This window comes from Ctenopharyngodon idella, chromosome 8, assembly GCF_019924925.1.
Source record: "Ctenopharyngodon idella isolate HZGC_01 chromosome 8, HZGC01, whole genome shotgun sequence".
Lineage (NCBI taxonomy): Eukaryota > Metazoa > Chordata > Actinopteri > Cypriniformes > Xenocyprididae > Ctenopharyngodon > Ctenopharyngodon idella.
Window position 1 is genome coordinate 12,733,277 of NC_067227.1, and position 23,079 is coordinate 12,756,355.

Sequence of the window (23,079 nt, forward strand, 5' to 3'; positions counted from 1 at the left end):
CACACACACACACACATATACACACGCGCGCAAACACGCACGCACACACACGCACAACATTTTCAAGCTTTAAAAAGTTCAAAGAAACATAAAATTATTTCATATGAACTGAGCTGTTCTTTTGAAGAGACAAAATTTGCTTTATATGATGAACAGATTTAATTTAGGCTTTTATTAACATAAGTATAGAAATTGTTTAATGTAACAGTGTTTACATTAAGCACACAAGTTTTGTATTGTGAAGATTATTATATCTGTTATATAAACAGCAAATTAACTGCTTAGCCTGGGTCCTGGTAAATAAAAATATAATAATAATAAGAATAATAATAATAATAATAATAATAATAATAATAATAATTATTATTATTATTATTATTATTATTATTATTATTTGTAGATTGACAAAAAATTTGTATAATTTGTATAATAATATACAGTGGGTACGGAAAGTATTCAGACCCCCTTAAATTTTTCACTCTTTGTTATATTGCAGCCATTTGCTAAAATCATTTAAGTTCATTTTTTTTCCTCATTAATGTACACACAGCAGCCCATATTGACAGAAAAACACAGAATTGTTGACATTTTTGCAGATTTATTAAAAAAGAAAAACTGAAATATCACATGGTCCTAAGTATTCAGACCCTTTGCTGTGACACTCATATATTTAACTCAGGTGCTGTCCATTTCTTCTGATCATCCTTGAGATGGTTCTACACCTTCATTTGAGTCCAGCTGTGTTTGATTATACTGATTGGACTTGATTAGGAAAGCCACACACCTGTCTATATAAGACCTTACAGCTCACAGTGCATGTCAGAGCAAATGAGAATCATGAGGTCAAAGGAACTGCCTGAAGAGCTCAGAGACAGAATTGTGGCAAGGCACAGATCTGGCCAAGGTTACAAAAAATTTCTGCTGCACTTGAGGTTCCTAAGAGCACAGTGGCCTCCATAATCCTTAAATGGAAGACGTTTGGGACGACCAGAACCCTTCTTAGAGCTGGCCGTCCGGCCAAACTGAGCTATCAGGGGAGAAGAGCCTTGGTGAGAGAGGTAAAGAAGAACCCAAAGATCACTGTGGCTGAGCTCCAGAGATGCAGTCGGGAGATGGGAGAAAGTTGTAGAAAGTCAACCATCACTGCAGCCCTCCACCAGTCGGGGCTTTATGGCAGAGTGGCCCGACGGATGAAAGCCCGCATGGAGTTTGCTAAGATGGTGAGAAATAAGATTCTCTGGTCTGATGAGACCAAGATAGAACTTTTTGGCCTTAATTCTAAGCGGTATGTGTGGAGAAAACCAGGCACTGCTCATCACCTGTCCAATACAGTCCCAACAGTGAAGCATGGTGGTGGCAGCATCATGCTGTGGGGGTGTTTTTCAGCTGCAGGGACAGGACGACTGGTTGCAATCGAGGGAAAGATGAATGCGGCCAAGTACAGGGATATCCTGGACGAAAACCTTCTCCAGAGTGCTCAGGACCTCAGACTGGGCCGAAGGTTTACCTTCCAACAAGACAATGACCCTAAGCACATAGCTAAAATAACGAAGGAGTGGCTTCACAACAACTCCGTGACTGTTCTTGAATGGCCCAGCCAGAGCCCTGACTTAAACCCAATTGAGCATCTCTGGAGAGACCTAAAAATGGCTGTCCACCAACGTTTACCATCCAACCTGACAGAACTGCAGAGGATCTGCAAGGAGGAATGGCAGAGGATCCCCAAATCCAGGTGTGAAAAACTTGTTGCATCTTTCCCAAAAAGACTCATGGCTATATTAGATTAAAAGGGTGCTTCTACTAAATACTGAGCAAAGGGTCTGAATACTTAGGACCATGTGATATTTCAGTTTTTCTTTTTTAATAAATCTGCAAAAATGTCAACAATTCTGTGTTTTTCTGTCAATATGGGTTGCTGTGTGTACATTAATGAGGAAAAAAAATGAACTTAAATGATTTTAGCAAATGGCTGCAATATAACAAAGAGTGAAAAATTTAAGGGGGTCTGAATACTTTCCGTACCCACTGTACATATATAATAGTAATAGTGTTGGGGAAAGTTACTTTTAAAAGTAATGCGTTACAATATTGCATTACTCCTTAAAAAGTAATTATTTGACTTTTTATGGAAATTAATGTTGCGTTACTTCAACACATCAATACACCAACACTCTTATTTCAGCAATAAAAACAAAAAAAATGAAATGCATATGTGATGTTTAACTAAAGTCATTTTTGCTTATTAGTATGGTTGAATTGGATCACTGAAGGTCAGCAGCAAAGACACTGGTTAAATACATACATTCATTATTTGAATACATTGATTAAATAAGGATTAAATAAATAAAATACACTTGTGTTATTTAACATTTAATTACAGAAGGTTTGCGTAATATTCTGAGTTTGTATTTCCTTTTTTATTCATTTTGAGAACTACTGAATCTGTTTTTGAGATGTGTATATATATGCTCACATTTACTCTAGTCTAGAATTATAAACATCACATTCACTTCCGATTTCTCTCAACATGGGTACAGGAGAGGTGTCAGTCAATAAATGGGAAAACAAAGTAACTTATGTTACTTATTTGAAAAGTAACTCAGATATTTTGTTGTAAATTTAAAAGTACTTGAAAAAGTAATCTGATTACATACTGTAACTCGCATTACTTGTAATGCTTTAACCCCAACACTCTTAATAGTGATATATGCTGTATATGTGATGTCCAAGAGGAGTTTTTAAAACAAACCCTGCGATGCTTGTGCAGCAGCAAACAGGACACCAGACTGGTAGACATGACGGCCATACTTGTAGTTGAAGCTAAAATAAAAAAAATAAAACACACAAAACTTAGCCTCATAAATAGTACTACTAAAGTGCAAGAGTTTGATCTTTGAGAGCTTGCGTGTGTTGATCAGACTCACAGTACATTAAATGAAGAGTCAGTGCGATAGTCTGCTGTCTATCAGCCGGAGGCAGTTCAGACATGACAGCGGGTGGGAGAAGCCAGGAAACATCCTTCTGGTTGAAGATGGAGTCCATCCTTGTGAAATAAACCACATTTCATTTTATTACAACATACTTTGTTTAATAATGACGAATAGGGGTGTGCATACTGTCATTCTCTGAAATCCAAGCATTACATTTACATTACACTCCTCCACAAGCCTCACGTGACTGCATCACCTGCTCACTGTTCTCACTCCCTAACGTGTACAACAAAAGGCTTTACAACAATGCATTATTACTAGCTGTCAAAATGCAAATGTTGAGCCCTGCAGGGCTGAATCTTCATGATAAGGCCTCCCCGCTGTGGATGTTCCGCTTTAAACATATAACAGCCCCTGAGGCTCTCGGAAGAGACTGAAGAGCAGATGAGAAGCTCTTTGTAGATTTTCCAGGATATTCCAGCTCATTATGAGCCAGAGTAGGAATAACTGACTTCTCCTGAGAACCTGAGTTGCTTAAGATGAGTGCACTGCAGAAACATTTTATGCACTTGCCTCTTGAGTTCTGATTCAGCAGATTGGAGTCTCAGTTCTTGGTAATATGGCTACTATTCAAGATAGTTGATACCAATATCTAAAATGTCTTTTAAAATTTCATGATTCTCAATACCAATTTGTTTACCACAGTTTGAAATGAAAATACACTAATATGCTATTGAACACACTCCTTTAAATAGTTAAATATCAATATAATTATTAACAAACTGCATGAAACAATGAAATATAGTCTTCAAATACTTACACTATTGTTAAGTTTGTGGTTTTTATTGACAATAATGTATTGTTTTAGTACAATTAATAACATTTTAATGCAAATTAATATAAAATATTTCTATTTCAAATAAATGCTGTTCTTTAGAAGTGTGTTCATCAAACAATCCTGAGAAAAAAAAAAAAGAAAAAAAAAACTATCATGGTTCCCACAAAAATATGAAGCGGCACAACTGTTGATGGTATTGATAAGAAATGTTTTTTGAGCACCAAATCAGCATATAAGAATGATTTCTGAAGGATCATGTGACACTGAAGACTGGAGTAATGATGCTGAAAATTCAGCTTTGAATCACAGGAATAAATTATATTGAAATAGAAAAATTATTTTAAATTGTAATAATATTTCACAATATTACTGTTTTACTATTTGATATTTGATCAAATAAATGCAGCATTGGTGAACATAATAGACTACTTTCAAAAAACATAAAAAAAAAAAAAAAAAAAAAAAATCTAACCAACTCCAATATTTTGAATGGTAGTGTATGTAAATATTTCTTCAATTTCTCCAGTAACTGTTTAAACCAAGTGAAAAGTCAGTGATAAAATAATCACAAAACAAGAACTAGAACAAATAAAAACAGTAAGACAAAGATGCAAATAATATGCAAAATAAATATTAGATAATTATATAATAGTCATTCACTTGTTTCAAACAACTCGAGTTACACAAAGTTCAAAGAAAGTGATACGTTGAACTGGCTGAGGTGGACTGAAAGGTATCGTCCATCATCTTCAACCAGAATCCTCCCTTCACTATTTCTTCCTGTTATTTTTCTTGCTTTTTTGTCTTACCAATTTGGCACATCAGATAAATAACACAAAGGTGAAAAAGAACAGAACTGGAGGACCAGAACCCCAGGGACCTTCATGACTGACAAGAAAAAAACTAGGAAAATCTATAGTGAAAGATGCAGGATGCTTTGAAGTGAAACGCGTGACCACCATATGGGCAGACAGATGCTAGGGTGGCAAATAGGAAGAGATGGATGAAGAGTGGAATGCTGCAGATGAGATACAGGAACAGAGGGATTGAAGAGACCTGTTGTGCAGTATGGCGGTCAACAGCAGTTCCTGTAGGGGGCGCCCTCCATCCACACGACACTTTCCACTCTCGCACATCTCCTGAGAGAGAGAGAGAGAGAGAGAGAGAGAGAGAGAGAGAGAGAGAGAGAGAGAGAGAGAGAGAGAGAGAATGAGTCTAAAGACTTTTTCAGTGCCCATACATAAGCATCAAAAATTGAGATGTTGCATTAAGGCTAAACTAGTTTCGATTCAAGTCCCAGATTTTGGACATCAAATGGAAGTACCAGATTTATTTACTGTACGAAAAGTACTTCAAATCAATTTCAAACATGGAATTTTATTAATATTACCACAAACTGAATAGGTCCAACAATGTAGAATAGGTCCAACAAAACAAAAGGAACAGATCACGAAAGTACCGTATATATCATTACAATTCGATGCCTGAGTGCTGTTTGACATGTGGTCGCTTATATGGGTATCCATGCTATGAAGAATGCCCAAAATAGTGCATCTATGCATTAGGTCTTGCAGTGTAAATGCAGTCTTAACAGCTGTCATTCACACAGTTAATATTAAATCAAACAATAGTATTAGCGAGAAAGAAACGTCTCTATTCTTGGATGGATAACTTTAGTAGCTTTAATAAACACTGTAAAAAGACCTGTTTCTCTGTCAAACAGAGTCAAATCAGTATTATATCTAGGTAAATGACTATTACATTTATTTTGCATATTATTTGCATGTTTGTCCTACTTTTTTAATTTGTTCTATTGCTTGTAATTATAGCAATCACTTGACTTGTTTCAAACAATTACTGTAGAAATTAAAGCAATGTTTACTTAAACTACCATTCAAAAGTCTGCAGCAAGATCTCTTATGCTCTTATGCTCACCAAGGCTGTGTTTATTTGATGAAAAAAACAGTAAAAACACAGTGTCACATGATCATTCAGAAATCATTGCAATATGCTGATTTGCTGCTCAAGAAACATTTCTCCTTATCCATACTGAAATATCTGCTTAATATTGTAGAAATACTTTTTTTTTTTTTTCAGGACTGTTTGATGAACAAAGTTCAAAAGAACAGCATTTATTTGAAATAGAAATATTTTGTTTTAATTTGTATTACAATTGTATTAAAGGTGCAATGTGTAAAATTTGGGAGGATCTATTGACAGAAATGCAATATAATATACATAACTATGTTTTTAGTGGTGCATAAAGACCTTACATAATGAACCGTTATGTTTTTATTACCTCAGAATGAGCCATTTCTATCTACATACACCATGGATCCCCCCTCCATGTCAAGTCGTCATTTTGCGCCGCCATGTTTCTACAGTAGCCCTAAACGGACAAACACTCTACAGAGCGCGTTTCATCACTATGTTGTTGTTCTTCTACATCGTTCGTGTTTTTAGAGGCATGGACGATTTCAAAACACTACTTCATGAAGCTTTGAAGCTTTACGAATCTTTTTTTTCGAATCCATGGTTCGGAGCTCGTATCAAACTGCCAAAGTCACGTGAACCATTGAAATTTCGAAACACTTATGACGTAACAAAGCCTCATTTACTGAAATCAAGTGATTTTTGGTGCTCTGAACCACTGATTTGAAACAAAAGATTGGTAAAGCTTCGAAGCTTCATGATGCAGTGTTTTGAAATCACCCAACACTAGATATTGTTGAATAAAGTCGTTATTTTGTTTTTTTTGGTGCACAAAAAGTATTCTTGTCGCTTCATAACATTAAGGTTGAACCACTGTAGTCACATGAACTGTTTTAAATATGTTTTTAGTACCTTTCTGGGCATTGAAAATGGAAATGATCTTGCTGGCAATGCAGGCCTCACTGAGCCATCGGATTTTATCAAAAATACCCTAATTTGTGTTCTGAAGATGAACGAAGGTCTTACAGGTGTGGAACGACATGAGGGTGAGTAATAAATGACTGAATTTTCATTTTTGGATGAATTAACCCTTTAATTGTACTAAAATGAATACATTTCTTTCAAAACAAAATAGTGGTATTGAAATTGTGGTATTGCGAAAACTCCACTATTAGCCATATTACCAAACTCTGGATAAACTTGCGAATTTAAATTAGACAATTTATTTTTCTATACTTACTACGCATTATTTTATGGCTTGCATTTTACTATCTGAATTTAGTATTATTTTCCCTGCTGTCAGAACAGAACAATTTAACAGACCACCCACTAGCTGAGAACCACTGCGTTATGGCTCTGCATTTGTATGAAATGATTATATTTTATTTGCTGGTGTGTACGGATGAGCGAGTGTGTGTAATTCCTTGTGTGTGAGTCATACCTTCAGAGAGAAAGCCTGTGCAAAATGGATCCTAACACTTCCTCTATGATCACCCTTCAGCAGGGAGGCCACAAACCGCAGAGCAGACATCACGCCGGCCTAGAGACCACACAAACAAAAGAAAAAATACAATGCCACTCACACACGAGCTGATGAAATGACTTGGATCTAATTCGAAAAAACTATTCTGATCTTCACGGCACTCTAATGGTGAAGAGCCATTAGAGGAGAAATTAGTGGCTGTAATCACTATAATAACTGGCATCTATTTGAGATGGATGCACACAATAATATGGATTTCTCGAGCCCTTTATCTTTCTCTTCTTCTCTAAATGTGAGACGAAACGTTCTAGCTGTGTCTTTACCATTGCTCATTTAGAAAACCCATTTCACAATCTGCATATTAAAAATTATCAAATCAAAATGAAAAAAAACCACAGTGTCTGGTTTTAATTATCTGAATATTGCTGCTTATTAGTGTGTAATGAATCAGTTCACCTCAGGAATTACAAATACAAAACTACACGACTGCAATTCCTGTGCAAATCTTCTGTGGGGTTTATAGCGCACTGCTGTATGGTTGTAAGGTTGTTCTGAGCTGTTGTTATATGGTTGCTTAATGGCTTAGACATGGCTGGGTGCCCCACAAAACCCTGGCCCGACTCAAAAGCATGCTTTGATAGTGTGTTTTCAGTGGCTGCCAGGGTGTCACTATGCTGTTGCTAGGGCTGTTCTGGGTGGTTGTTACGACAATGCTAGGTGGTTGCTGTGTGGATGCTAGGATAATGCTAGGTGTTTTCTAAGGTGTTCTGGTGGTTTTGTGTGGCTGCTACTCTGGATGGTTGCTAAAGAGTTCTGAGTGGTTGCCAGTGTATAGTAAAAAGCACAATATAGAGCTCTATGATATTCACGATATCACAATATCAGATTTTTCACTATAGTTATCGTGGCCAAAAGAATTCACGATAACGAAATCTTGAATAAATAAATCAATAAATAAATAATGCTATCAGTCAAATGGAAATTAAAAAGAAATTTTATATTATACTACAGGGCTGTTAAATGCTCGAATCTGATTGGTTGTCAAGGTGTGCAATTATTTTCAGGGAAATGCAAGGCTAAAGTAGTTCTAGCAGGTCTTGACCGCATTGCATTTCCGTATCACTTCTTCAAATGTTTTCAGTTATTACAATAGGTTCTTACAGCCTACAACCGCAAAAGAACCAAAACCCACGACAAGCAAATAAATATAGTAAACAATAGGATGTAAACGACAAATTATTGTCATGTTTTTTGCCACAAAATACGTTTTATTGCTCTCGTGCTCTCTTTCAAACGTACACACGTAACGTTACTGTATAGTACGGACACACACTCGCACAGAAACGTTTTCTCAGCGCTGCTCTGACGAATTAATTAGTAAAATAGTTTAGCAACTTAAGATACATGACTCACCAGCAAGGTAATAACTGTCCGGTTCTCGAACTTATAGTTTCACTATTAGTAGATACACTGCTGCCATGAGAGACGCACAGACTCAGGTAGGCTAATTCACATATGCTGCTTATTCTCTCTCCCTCTTCTCTCTCTCTCTCTGCGTTAATAACTGTATCAATGGTATTCTATCAAGACTCAAGCCCTTCGTTACTAGTTCTGAAATGATGTTTTGGAATTAGCAACGGAGGCTTGGGATGAGATGCGTAAGAAATTAGTCCCACACACAAGAGTGTTTTAAAGACAAAAACCTGACAAATGTCTTGAAATACAACATTAGAACAGTGTCTAGGTGTGATAACCGTAGTATAAGCGGAATAATTGACTCCGGGCCATTGAATTCTTAGAAAATAATGCACACCCGTGGTATAACGGCCACTCTGCTTCGTGGAGAATTCAACGGCCTGTCGTCAATTATTCTTTACGTATTATATACAGTGATAAAGGCTATGTCAATTGGCATTGCATTATAAATATACATTATACTTATGAAAACACCCAAGATGGCTTGAAGAAAACCGATAAACCATAATACTGTCACAATGGTGTGTTAATACTCTTCATATTTAATCAGTCAAAATGTCTCTATCTGCATTTCAGCAACAACGATTGCTGGATGTCTTTGTCCATATTAGGCATTTCCTGGAACTTATTACTCATGAGTCTCACTTGTGGACTTTGTGTGATGGCGGTGTCCAGTGTCGAGTAAGAATGAAACAAATTACAATGCGAGAGTTTAGCACTAATGCTCACAATCACATTGTCCTATTTTGGGTAAAAAGAGAAAAAAAAATACTGCTCTCTAAAGATATTTGAAGTAAACATAAGATAATCCATAAGTTTGTATCTGAATGAGCACACTTTTGGACTAAAAACCCAGAGGGATGTAAATATAATAAAATACAGAAAGGCCCAGGCAGTTAACAGTTTAATGTAACATTTCCCGTTTCAGGACTAACAAAATAATGGCTCTGTACAGTGGCCAAAACTAAAGGATAATAGAGGCAGAGGTGGGTGAACAGATTGGTGGTTTTGCACCCTTTTGCACTCACTAGGGCTTTTCACACTTGAAATTGTTAACCCTGGGTCATTTTTAAATCCCGGGTAAATGAAATCCTGGGTTATCTTGCTTCACGTTTCACACTGCTCATAATTTACCTGGGGTTAACAATTGCTCCTGGGTATTTATAAGCGGATGTTTCACGTCGTATATTCCTAAACCCTGTGTTAACGTTCTTATTTGGGGTGTCAGCGTCATTGATTAGATAAACGCAGCACACAACCTATTAACATAAGCTCTAGTGTTGCACATCTTCAAATTGTGGACTATACTATCGAGTTTATACTGAATGGACATTTCGGACTATAAAGATAAGAGTGAAACAGTTTCTTCTTTACTCAAATTGTCATGTTCCCTGTCAGCATTAGACATTTTTCCTCTTAAACGCTGAATTTACTGTTTATTAGTCAGCTTTTGTTGGTCGGTGCTTGTTTTCGCAAATTGAAAGTTTTTAGGCATCACTTATATCGGCAGCACAATAGTGCATACTGAATTACATGACAAGTTTAATATAAGTTAAGAGTTTAAATAGTCTGTGATCATTATGCTCATGAGCACCATTATCATGTTTGCTTTTATCAGGAAAATGTGAATCTACTTCTGTTTGTAATTTGTTTATTGGTCTGTTTAACAGCCCCATGCACTGATGGTGACTATCGGGTCATTACGTAATGGAGTGTGCATTGTTAATATTAAGGTCGTCACCTGTGGACGTATAAAGTGGCGTGGTAGGCAGTCGTAGGAAACACCCACTGGCACGATTCTAACATCAGGCACTAGACCATCACTGATGGCCTGATGTACACGCGCCAGCCACTGCCCGCCGTGACCTCTAGCTGCGGTGATGCCCACGCTGAGAGCGGCCCCCTCTCGTAACAGCTCGCCAATGAACTGGAGTGGGACAAAAGAGGAGAAATTATGGATAAAAATGTTTGTGGAAAAACAGAGAGGTTGGACAGTTTTATGTGGAAGAGATATGATGCAGGGAATAAATGAACTGCAATATCTGCAAAATCAGTCCAATAAAAATGAATTGAAAGCCTGGTGAATATTTGAGGGAAGCGTCTTTATATGTGAGAGGAGAGACAGATAAAATGTGCTATTGCAAGAGACAAAGTGGCAAGCTGACATTTCTGTGGAATCAAATGGTACTTTTCTAATGCTTGGACAAAGCATTATGACGATACTGTCATATTTACTCACCCTCGTGTCCTTCTAAACCCATACGGCTCATACAGGGAGAAATTCTGGAGACAATTTTAGTGACGTTACATGCAGTGACAAGGGGCTATCAAGCTTGTCCAAAAAAGACAAGAAAATACCATAGAAGTGGTTCATGTGAGTCATGTGCCATATTCCTACTAGTGTTCTGTCAGACTGAACATTAAGTCATTATAAAAATATAGCTGTCAAATCTTAATCATGCTTGCACATATTCAGACCATTTTAATGTTATTTTCAGTATTATTATAGTATTTATTATATATATTTTTTTAATATATATTTTCAGTTTTCATTTTAAATAGTTTGAGCTTTAGTCATTTGATGTGGTTTTGTCATTTTTATTAGTTTTTTTGTCAGATATTTCTATTTAGCTTAAAATTATTTTAGTTTTAGTAATTTTAATACATCAACTTAAAATTTTGAAATGTTGCAATGGCAACTAACTAAAATAATATACGTACGTTTTTCAAGTTTTTTTTTCCATCTTATATTTCATGTTTCATCAAAGCTTTTTTTCAATTAACTTTATAGTTTTAGTTTAAAATTTAAAAAAATGATTTAAACTTGCTGTTTCAAGAGACGTTTTATGACAGTTATTGTTTCTTACATGCATTGAATAGGTTTTAAGTAAAATCACGATTGCACATTTCCCATACAGGTGTGAGGGCAATGCATTAGTATGATGAATAGAGCTCATCATTCTGAGAAGAGAATGATATATTACCCACCTTTAGATTTTATTTCCATATGTCAAAGACTCCACAGTTAACATTGTGCTCATCTGGCTGTTATTAGTATTTTGATTATTGTCTCTTTAGTATTTCAATTCCATTCTTCATTCATTCTGGCTGCTGATAGTCCATTAAATTGTCCCTCCACTGAAAGTCCATTCCATCAAAACGCTGATGTTCAAATGCGCTTGCTTAATGTGCAGGAACCAATGCGGTTTGTTCTTGCATGTCAGACAAGTATGGCTGAGCTTCTGTTTACCATATTTGAGTGCTCTATGTACTGTATGTGCATTGCTCAGTGTGTATGTGTGAATAAAAGCCTAAATTAAATCTGTTCATCATATACTGTTAAACGATCAGAATACTTGGATTAAACTGCTTGATTCATATGGATTACTTTATGAACATTTTAACGTATCAAAGTTTTAGTATAATAGACTTTCAATGGAAGGACAGAAATCTCTCAGATTCCATTAAAAAATGTATTTGTGTTTCAAAGATGAACAAAAGTCTTTTAGATTTGGAATGACATGAGGGTGAGTAGATGATGACAGAATTTTCTTTTCTCGATAAACTATCCCTTTAACAGCCCCTGCTCTCTGTCTATTTTAATATATGAGAAAGTACAACATCAACACCCTGCAAAATTGCTCCTTTTGTGATTCATGCAAGAAAGTACGGTCCCACTTTATATTAGGTGGCCTTAACTACTATTTACTTACATCAAAAAATAAAAACAACGTAATTAATGTGTTCAGTGTATTGCAAAACACTTTTGCTCCTATTGAGGTGGGATACGGGTAAAGTTAGGAACAGGTTTGGTGGTATGGGTAGGTTTAAGGGTGGGCTAAAGTGTAAGGGATGGGTCAACAATGTAATTATAAATGTAATTACAGAAATTAATAACAGATGTAATTACATGCAGGTATTTTTTAAAAAATAAGTACAATGTAAAAACATGTACACAATAAGTGCATTATATCAAATGATTCATTTAAATGTAAGTACATAGTAGTTAAGGCCACCTAATATAAAGTGGGACTGAAAGTACTTCATAAAGGTGAATAAATGACAAAATGTTAATTTTTGGGTGAACTATCCCTTTAACTCTCTCTCACACACACATACTCAAATCCCAAATCCATCTTGAGAAGCCTGATAAGCTCATATGCTATTCCAGGCATGACAGATTATTTCCTCTATTCATTTACGTCAGTCAGAAGTCGCACATATGCACATATCTAATCAAAGCCATTCATATTAAAACATATCAGCCTTTCTTGCAATCAAGATTCAAATGCAGTTTATGCCAAATCCTTTTTAAAACCCTACTTACAATTAAAACATCCAAATTCTGGTAATGTTTCTTCTAAACTGCTAATAAGATGCTCCTCTGAGAAATTCAGATAATAGTATGATCCTGTCAGTAAATCTGGAGGCAGAGGAGATTTATTATCCACCTCCAAGCATCAGTGAGGCAGAGTAATGGGTTCAGCGACTCATGCAACCTCCCAGCGAAACATCTGCAGTCTGCAGGTGCCCCATCGTCATGGGAACCGCTGTGCCCATCAAGGCCAGGTTACTAATGCAGCCTCACCCGCCCTTAAAACGCGGGTGACTGTCTGTCTTAAGACTAAAACCGGTATCAATGACATTCAAAAGCAATGTGCCTGTGCAAACATCTTAAGCGCCTGAAGTGACAGTCTGATTCACTTGTCTTATCGTGTGCTGAATCTGAGCAATTCAAGCAGAACAGCAAACTCAGCCTTTGTGGGGGCTTACAGAGGTCATGACTGGAGAATAGAGGCTGTCCATCTCCGCTTCTCGCTCTGAGCCAGTGCCTTCTGGGAGCAAGACGACACCCAGCCTCTGAAGGATGGACCTGAGAAGACAAAACGGCCTCAATTAACAGTAACTAATGGGACATTCCTTTAGGTTATTCATCCAAACTAATAACATAGAGGAGACTTAAAGGGGCCATATAATGCTTTTTCTCTTGATGTCTACTTAGAGACAAGGTCAGAATTTAGGGTGCGTCTTAATCCCTTCCAAATTCAGTGGTAGGTGCACTGCAAAGGGATTCAACCATTTCTACTCCCATTTATTACGTAAATAGTTCCACAACTGCAATGTTTGTTTCCTTCCTAGAAATTCCCAGAATGCACTGTAAAAACCTGCAAGGCTATACTGACTTGCAGGAAATGTCATCATAACTTCATCAGTGTCTTTCAAGTCAGGATGGGCAAAAATGTATGAAGTCAAGCCTTTCTTTTATGTTTCTAATCACACCACTGTTCAAAGGTTTGGGGTTAGTAAGATTTTTTCATGTTTCTGAAAGAAGTCTTTCATGTTGAACGAATGCTGCATTTATGTTATCAATAATACAGTACAAACAAACTATTGTGAAATATTTAAAATAACTTTTGTATTTTACAATTTAATTTACGATTTATGTGATGGCAAAGCTGAATTTTAAGCATCATTACTCCAGTCTTCAGTGTCACATGATCCTTCAGAATTGCTGCTTAAGAAATCTTTTGCAATATTGAACTAATATCTGTTTTGTTTAATATCTGAATTCTGTTATGTATGTACATTTCCTGCTTTGTTTAATATAAAAAAGGCAGGACAAGCACATATTTCATAATGGCACTTTATGAGATACTTTCTAACACCTACAACAAAGGTGTCAGAAATGTTGATGAATACCAGCTACGTTTTAATGCACGACCCTTATAATCGTGTCGCCGGCAGATCGCAGGTAATTGAGTCATGAGTAGACTGTTGTTTAGTGGATAAGGTCCTTGCTTGTGCCTGAAATTGTGTTTACTGATTCATCCATGTAAAATGACCATTTTCCACTTTTTTATTTTTTTGCTGCTGTATTGTTATGAATTAAGAATCCAGAAACCAGCAAAATTCAAAAGGTCTGGGAAGCTTAGCATTGAGAAAAGGGATGGAAATCATAAAGAAATCAACGATTCTTGATCCAACGGCAATTTCTTGTACTGATTCTGGTTCCCTTAACGATTCCATTAACAATTCTTTTAGTACTTGAAGTGGGTTAGTGCAGTTCAGTAAATCAAGAACGGCACCAACTCATTAGACCCATCAACAAGTCTTTTTTATTATTTCACCTCACGCAGTCATCAGATTCAATTCAGACTAAGCTCACAACACCACTAGAACGTAAATTTGGTAGCAGCACATAACCGACATTTAATGACACAACAGCAGGAAACACTGTCAAAGAGTATTTTAGTGGAAAAGGGCCCAGGGCCCACTAGGGGGCCTCAGCAAACCTCAAAGGAGGCTGAAAGATTACTTAAAAGGACATAAGTTAATAATTTATTAGTAGTATCTTAAAATAATCGAAATTAAAATGTTTAAAAAAACTGAAACTGAAATAATATTGTTTCCCCTTTTGTTGTTCAAGAACATACAGTTCCTGTAACTTCTGGAATGGCCAAATGAATTGTGGTATATATAAATACTCCTAGTTTGTGTGAATAAACTTTGAAAACAAGCAGCTTTGAACAGCTATAAATATCTTAGCCTATATGGGGGGGGTCTTCAAATATTTTGTGGGACAACGAGGTGCCTTTAAGTCGAAAAGGTTGAGAACCACTGGTCAACAACATATTTGACTCTCTTTTCAAAAGAGCAAGAACAATCATGTTTGTTTGTTTTGTTCCCCAGTGAATTTGAGGCACATTTGCTTTTTTTTAGCAAATAAAAATTTAACTTTTCATTAAATTTGTATTCATGTGTGCTCCACATCAATCAAGCATTGCACCATAAGCATATCATAAATACATTAACAATTACTGACAGGGCAATTTGTATAAACAGCTATTAAGTAATTATTGATGTAGCCTTGTAAACAAAGCACAAACTTCCCCATGGCCTGGAGTCGAAGTCTTCCGTTACCTGCAGGAGGAAACTATTTACCCCCACCACTCCCTCGCCGCGGTCGACTGCCGTTTCCAGCACTCTATGTCATGATTCTTTAAGAATTGTACGTTTCATTACTTACCAAACCATTATGCCCTGTTAAATGCGTACAGGTGCTTCCGTTGGTTGTGTAACAGACTGAATAAGTGCACTGCGCTTTAGAAACTGCTGTGCTTGCACCAAACTAGAATGAAACTAATGAACAAGAATGTTCTTTTTAACAGTAGCAGTGCGGCTGACACAGAGCTGCAATGTAAATTTACACTATTAGAGGGCAGATAGGGAAATGAACTGTGGGGGTACATGGTAAGAAGATTTCTAAGCAAACTACGCAACTGTGGGTGCTCCATGGTGAGTGTTTTTATATACCTTAGCCAGGTTTGTCGGACGTGGGTTGGATAAATGGTGTAGGGAACCCTCAAGTTGTGGCAGAAAAGAGTCAGACAAATGAGAGCTTGATCGATGCTGCTCTGCCGAACACACACATAGACCATCGGCGCCTTCTACACACACACAGACAAAATTAGAGGACACTTCAGCGCAGGGAGAAATGAAGTTCAGTGCTAAGTGCGCACTTGAAAATGAACCTGTAAATGAACTGTTTTTGTACTTCAGAAAATGGCACTTTGTGTTTCTAGACCCTTTGTACCAACTGTGCTAATATCCCCAAACTGGTGCCTTCTTATTTAACATAAACACTGAGACCCAAGAGCACAGGTTAAAATCCACAATAGCCCTATGACAGCAAAAACAACATTGTTTATATTAACACATCAACATCTCGAAGGATTAGTTCACTTCAGAATTAAAATTATGTCTTTCTTTCGTCAGTTGAAAAGAAATTAAGGTTTTTGAGGAAAACATTACAGGATTTTTCTCCATATAGTGGACTTCAACGGCTACCAACGGACTGAAGGTCCAAATTGCAGTTTCAATGCAGCTTCAAAGGGCTCTACACAATCCCAGCCGAGGAATAAGGGTCTTATCTAGCTAAATGATTGTTTTTGTTTTAGAAAATGACCAAACAAAAAAAAAAAATATAATAATAATAATAATATACTTTTTAACCTCAAATACTCATCTTGCACTAGCTCTGCGATGCTCCATGCATTACGTAATCACGTTGGAAAGGTCACGAGTGACGTAGTACCGCGGTAGGGAAAAATTTTCTCCTCCAACTTCAAAGTCATCCAACACAGTTGTTTTGCCTTTTTTAGTAAAGGCCGTTTGGCTTAGTCTTTGCACGTTCGCTTTGTAAACACTTGCTCGGTACTTCCGCCTATGTCACTAGTGACCTTTCCAATATAGACTGCTCAAAAAAAATTAAAGGAACACTTTTTAATCAGAGAATAGCATCAAGTCAGTTAAACTCCTGGGATATTGATCTGGTTAGATAAGTAGCAGAGGGGGTTGTTAATCAGTTTCAGCTGCTTTGGTGTTAATGAAATTATCAACAGGTGCACTAGATGAGCAACAATGAGACGACAAAACAGGAATAGTTTTACAGGTGGAGGCCACAGACATTTTTTTTCCCTACTCATCTTTTCTGACTGTTTTTCACTAGTTTTGCATTTGGCTAGGGTCAGTGTCACTACTGGTAGCATAAGGCGATACCTGGACCCTACAGAGGTTGCACAGGCAGTCCAACTCCTCCAGGATGGCACACCAATACGTGCCATTTCCAGAAGGTTTGCTGTGTCTCCCAGCACAGTCTCAAGAGCATGGAGGAGATTCCAGGAGACAGGCAGTTACTCTAGGAGAGCTGGACAGGGCTGTAGGAGGTCCTTAACCCATCAGCAGGACCGGTATCTGCTCCTTTGTGCAAGGAGGAACAGGATGAGCAGTGCCAGAGTCCTACAAAATGACCTCCAGCAGGCCACTGGTGTGAATGTCTCTGACCAAACAATCAGAAACACACTTCATGAGGGTGGCCCGAGGGCCCGACGTCCTCTAGTGGGCCCTGTGCTCACTGCCCAGCATCGTGGAGCTCGATTGGCATTTGCCATTGAACTTCAGAATTAGCAGGTCCGCCACTGGCGCCCTATGCTTTTCAGATGAGAGCAGGTTCACCCCGAGTACATGGGACAGACGTGAAAGGGTCTGGAGAAGCCGTGGGGAATGTTATGCTGCCTGTAACATCGTTCAGCAAGAACGGTTTGGTGGTGGGTCAGTGATGGTTTGTACAGAGTACAATTTTGAGTTGCTGCAATGAAATTTCAGCAAAATGGACTAGCCTGCTGCATCATTTTTCACTTTGATTTTCGGGGTGTCTTTGAATTCAGTCCTCTGTAGGTTGATAATTTTCATTTCCATCAAATGATGTGGCATCCTTTCATTCCTAACACATTACCCCGTTTTTTTTTTTAGAAAATGACCGATCGTTTCGCTGGACAAGACCCTTATTCCTCAGCTGGGATCGTGTAGAGCCCTTTAAAGCTGCATTGAAACTGCAATTTGGACCTTTAACCCACTGAAGTCCACTATATGGAGAAAAATCCTGGAATGTTTTCCTCAAAAACCTTAATTTCATTTCAACTAAAGAAAGTAAGACAAACATCTTGGAAATAATCCTTTAAGTATTCTACCCAAAATATTCCACCATAAAGTATGTATACCTAGAATACAGAGTCTCCATTTCAAAAACTTTAGTTGCAAAAAAAAAACTGTTATTCACTAGAGGTAGAAAAAAAAAAAATATTACAAAATATGAACAGCTTATAAATAAAATGAAAATATAAAATCACGAATATAAAATCATTTTTCTAAAGTAACTGCTCAACAGTGACACCAGCAGGAAGCAGTGCTAATGGGAAGACTAATTAAAAAGTAAACTCACCAACTTCATCACTTTGTATCAGGTCAAAATCAAACATGAAATGACTGTGAGTGTTTTTTAGTGAGCAATCAGTTAGATGAAATTAAAGGTATATCTCAGTGTCTTTGACCATCATGACACCTGCAGTGTGTACCAAGCTTTGATGACTGATGATCTGAAAATAAGATGACTATTAAAGAACTGAGAAATTAAAGAACAGGTCATCCACACACACATAAGATACTCATATCAGCCTAAAAATATATATATTTAAAACAAGGAAACAATGCTGATAATGAATAGGATTTTTGCATTATATGTACTGAATCTTTCAAACTGTCTGTTTGTGGAGTTAAACTGAGTGGTGCAGAAATGTATTAGTGCTATTCAGGTGGGCGGCAAGTATCTGATCTGCAGGTGAGCTCAATACTTTCAGGAGTCATGCACATAGACTGAGGCCAAAGAGATGATTTCTGGTTGTGCTGCAGAATGCATGTTTAATTGCTTATAAAATCAGACGCTTGATGAGGTCTAATCGGTTCTCTGATATTTTGTTTCATATCGCACTTGCACCAAATGAAAGAATCACACAATCAAATGCTACAAAAAGCTTTCAAAATGTGCTTTTACTTCCATATAAAGGATTATGTGTGACCAAAAGCCTGAGGTGGAAAACCTGACTGCAATAAAAATAAATGTGTAAACAGGATAAATGGAGCAATAGGTTGAGAGAGGGAGAAAGAGAGAGGCTCACACAAAAAGAGCATTTTGATATAGAGAGCAGCCTTCAGCTTCATATATTTAAATCGCAATATCATACAGCGAAATTGAGAATAACTGAGTTTGGGTCAGAAAAACACTGCAAATGTAAAAAAAATATATATATTAAAAAAAAAAAGAGGAATTTGAAGAGAAATAATGGTGAAAGAAGAAAAGCAGTAAAGGCTAATGAAATAAGAAGAATGAAAGCATGCAATCCATGAACCACAGGATGCCTACAGGGAAGGAAAGCGGGTGATATGAGAGAATGGGGTTTAGAAATAAAGGCTGGATATGTGGTTACCAGTCGCGTGGCACGGTGTAAAGCTGCCAGCTGGTTGAGGTTGGTCTGTACATTGCAGAACATTAAACTGAAGAACTTCAGCAGCATCCAGCTCACCATCCTGAAAGAGAGTTTGGGGAGACATCAATTGAAAAGTTCAAAATATCTATCTGCAGAGGGATAAAGTAATTGACGAAAGAATGTCACGCTGTCCTTCATTAAAAGCTATACTATATTTTAAGTTCTTTGTAATCATATAGAGCAGTTATGCAGCCCTTCATGACCTCATATTAATTAAAAGGCTACATGGAATATTTTAAATTTGAAAAATTCATGTCACACTGCAGAACTGGAGAAAAAAAAAAAAAAAAAAGCACCTCAAAGACAATTGAAATGCTGAAAATACTTGTACAAATGAGTTCACATGGCCAATGTCCCAAGTTTTCATGGGGTGAAAATTTCTTCATTTGACAAATCCTTGAACTTTTCAAAATTCAAAAATTAGATTTTAAATCTCAGATTTTCAGTGTGGAACTTTGCATCTTAGCAAAGGATATTTTTTAACCTAAAGAAAGGTTGAACATTTTACATTTCTGTTAGCTAATTGAATGTTCAACATTCAATTAGCTAAGTTTAAAAAAAAAAATATTTAAAAAATAAATTCACCTTTAAGGTGAATGTTTAACCCCAAACATTAAGGGGTTCTGGCTGAACCCTTTCAGAATGAGAATTACGTTCAGACCTGAGAAAGCTGGGGGAGATGAAGGTCTGTGTGAGGGCCAGAAGTCTGCCTAAATGACCTGTGACCTCAGGCATCACCAGTTCCATCACCTTGGTCTCATCTGGGGAACATGCCGTTACCAGAGCGTGCCTCACTCTGGATAAAGACACACACAGAGTCACAGGACAACAGACCGCAGAGTAAACAAAGGGGATATTGTGTGATGGATCATCACATAAACACCACACAAACACACCACTTATGCCTGCAGAGTGGAAAAACACACCAATGCTGTTTGAGACTATAAAAGGTTATTTAAATGTTAGGGCCCAAATTGGGTTAGGTGAATAGCGGGAGGGTGTGGTAGCAGGGTTGAACCAAGGTGAGAAGCAAAAAGAAAAGTTAGCATGGCATATGGTTGACGGCAACATTAAAATGAATGCCATTCCAGTAGGAATGAGACAAAATTGTCCAATAGTGCTCTGTTAAATTGTTTTTGAATGCAAGAATGCATCTTATGTAAACGCATCCAGTCAGGGTCAGGTGACTGTAACTGTATACAGGGCTTTATGACCGATTAGTCTTTTAAGCAACCTACCAACTAGTCCAAAAGTTTTCAAGTTAGGGTCCATCTCTTTTACGAGTCTCCAGAAAAAGAGCTTTCACCAAATGTATTTTTGGGGCTGTCAAAGTTGAAATGAGACATTCAATTTAACATTATATTTTTTTAACACACTTACTCATTCAGCTTTCTGGGTCAGGAAGGGTCAGAAGGACAATTAAATGGATGGTGAAAAAATACTTAAATAAAAATTAGTTCACATGGTCACCGTTCCAAGTTTGCTTATTTGATTAGCAACCAAGAAATGCATGGGGTGATTTCTTCATTTGACATTTTCTTGAACTTTTCAAAATCCTAAAACTTTGGACTTTTAGACCTTACCAAAGGTTAATTTTTGAACCTTTAAATTTCTGCTACATTTTGAATTCTGAAATTAATTTTATTAACACCTACAGTATCTCACAGAAGTGAGTACACCCCTCACATTTTTGTAAATATTTTATTATATCTTTTCATGTGACAACACTGAAGAAATGACACTTTGCTACAATGTAAAGTAGTGAGTGTACAGCTTGTATAACAGTGTACATTTGCTGTCCCCTCAAAATAACTCAACACACACCCATTAATGTCTAAACTGCTGGCCACAAAAGTGAGTACACCCCTAAGTGAAAATGTCCAAATTGGGCACAATTAGCCATTTTCTCTCCCCGGTGTCATGTGACTCGTTAGTGTTACAAGGTCTCAGGTGTGAATGGGGAGCAGGTGTGTTAAATTTGGTGTAATCGCTCTCACTCTCTCATACTGGTCACTGGAAGTTCAACATGGCACCTCATGGCAAAGAACTCTCTGAGGATCTGAAAAAAAAGAATTGTTGCTCTACATAAAGATGGCGTAGGCTATAAGAAGATTGCCAAGACCCTGAAACTGAGCTGCAGCACGGTGGCCAAGACCATACAGCGGTTTAACAGGACAGTTTCCACTCAGAACAGGCCTCGCCATGGTTGACCAAAGAAGTTGAGTGCACGTGCTCAGCGTCATATCCAGAGGTTGTGTTTGGGAAATAGATGTATGAGTGCTGCCAGCATTGCTGCAGAGGTTGAAGGGGTGGGGGGTCAGCCTGTCAGTGCTCAGACCATACGCCGCAAACTGCATCAAATTGGTCTGCATGGCTGTCGTCCCAGAAGGAAGCCTCTTCTAAAGATGATGCACAAGAAAGCCCACAAACAGTTTGCTGAAGACAAGCAGACTAAGGACATGGATTACTGGAACCATGTCCTGTGGTCTGATGAGACCAAGATAAACCTATTTGGTTCAGATGGTGTCAAGCGTGTGTGGCGGCAACCAGGTGAGGAGTACAAAGACAAGTGTGTCTTGCCTACAGTCAAGCATGGTGGTGGGAGTGTCATGGTCTGGGGCTGCATGAGTGCTGCCGGCACTGGGGAGCTACAGTTCATTGAGGGAACCATGAATGCCAACATGTACTGTGACATACTGAAGCAGAGCATGATCCCCTCCCTTCGGAGACTGGGCCGCAGGGCAGTATTCCAACATGATAAAGACCCCAAACACACCTCCAAGACGACCACTGCCTTGCTAAAGAATGTCTCCAGACCTAAACCCTATTGAGCATCTGTGGGGCATCCTCAAACGGAGGGTGGAGGAGCACAAGGTCTCTAACATCGACCAGCTCCGTGATGTCGTCATGGAGGAGTGGAAGAGGAATCCAGTGGCAACCTGTGAAGCTCTGGTGAACTCCATGCCCAAGAGGGTTAAGGCAGTGCTGGAAAATAATGGTGATCACAGAAAATATTGACACTTTGAGCCAGATTTGCACATTTTCACTTAGGGGTGTACTCACTTTTGTGGCCAGCGGTTTAGACATTAATGGCTGTGTGTTGAGTTTTGAGGGGACAGCAAATGTACACTGTTATACAAGCTGTACACTCACTACTTTACATTGTAGCAAAGTGTCATTTCTTCAGTGTTGTCACATGAAAAGATATAATAAAATATTTACAAAAATGTGAGGGGTGTACTCACTTCTGTGAGATACTGTATTTATTCCATTGCAATTAATTTTGTTGACAGCCATCATTTTTAAAAGACAGTAAACTGACAGTTTTGTGAGTGCAGTGTTTTGTTGTATTTGTATTTTATACTAATATGATCTGTCAAAACTGTTATTATGTGTAATAAGTATTATACAAATTACATTTGAATTAAAAGGAAATGGTTTTTATCTAAATGTACACTAGCAATCCGTAGACAAAAGATAAAGTTATGTTTAATTATTTTACCTAATTATTTATTAAATATTTTACAAATAATATTT

At 37.5% G+C, this 23,079-nt stretch overlaps 1 protein-coding gene across 3 annotated transcripts in view; it reads right to left on the reverse strand.

Moving 5' to 3' along the window:
- The window catches only part of gpat2 (glycerol-3-phosphate acyltransferase 2, mitochondrial), a 61,340-nt gene that overhangs the window by 16,471 nt on the left and 21,790 nt on the right, over window positions 1–23,079 (reverse strand). For all 3 annotated transcript variants that reach the window (XM_051903974.1, XM_051903975.1, XM_051903973.1), the window contains 9 exons: window positions 20,204–20,338; window positions 19,483–19,582; window positions 15,974–16,107; window positions 13,433–13,532; window positions 10,401–10,586; window positions 7,142–7,240; window positions 4,825–4,907; window positions 2,925–3,043; window positions 2,750–2,820 (listed from right to left, as the gene is read on the reverse strand). In XM_051903974.1, the coding sequence (XP_051759934.1) occupies window positions 2,750–2,820; window positions 2,925–3,043; window positions 4,825–4,907; window positions 7,142–7,240; window positions 10,401–10,586; window positions 13,433–13,532; window positions 15,974–16,107; window positions 19,483–19,582; window positions 20,204–20,338 (1,027 nt within the window). The remainder of the gene's footprint in view (window positions 1–2,749; window positions 2,821–2,924; window positions 3,044–4,824; window positions 4,908–7,141; window positions 7,241–10,400; window positions 10,587–13,432; window positions 13,533–15,973; window positions 16,108–19,482; window positions 19,583–20,203; window positions 20,339–23,079) is intronic.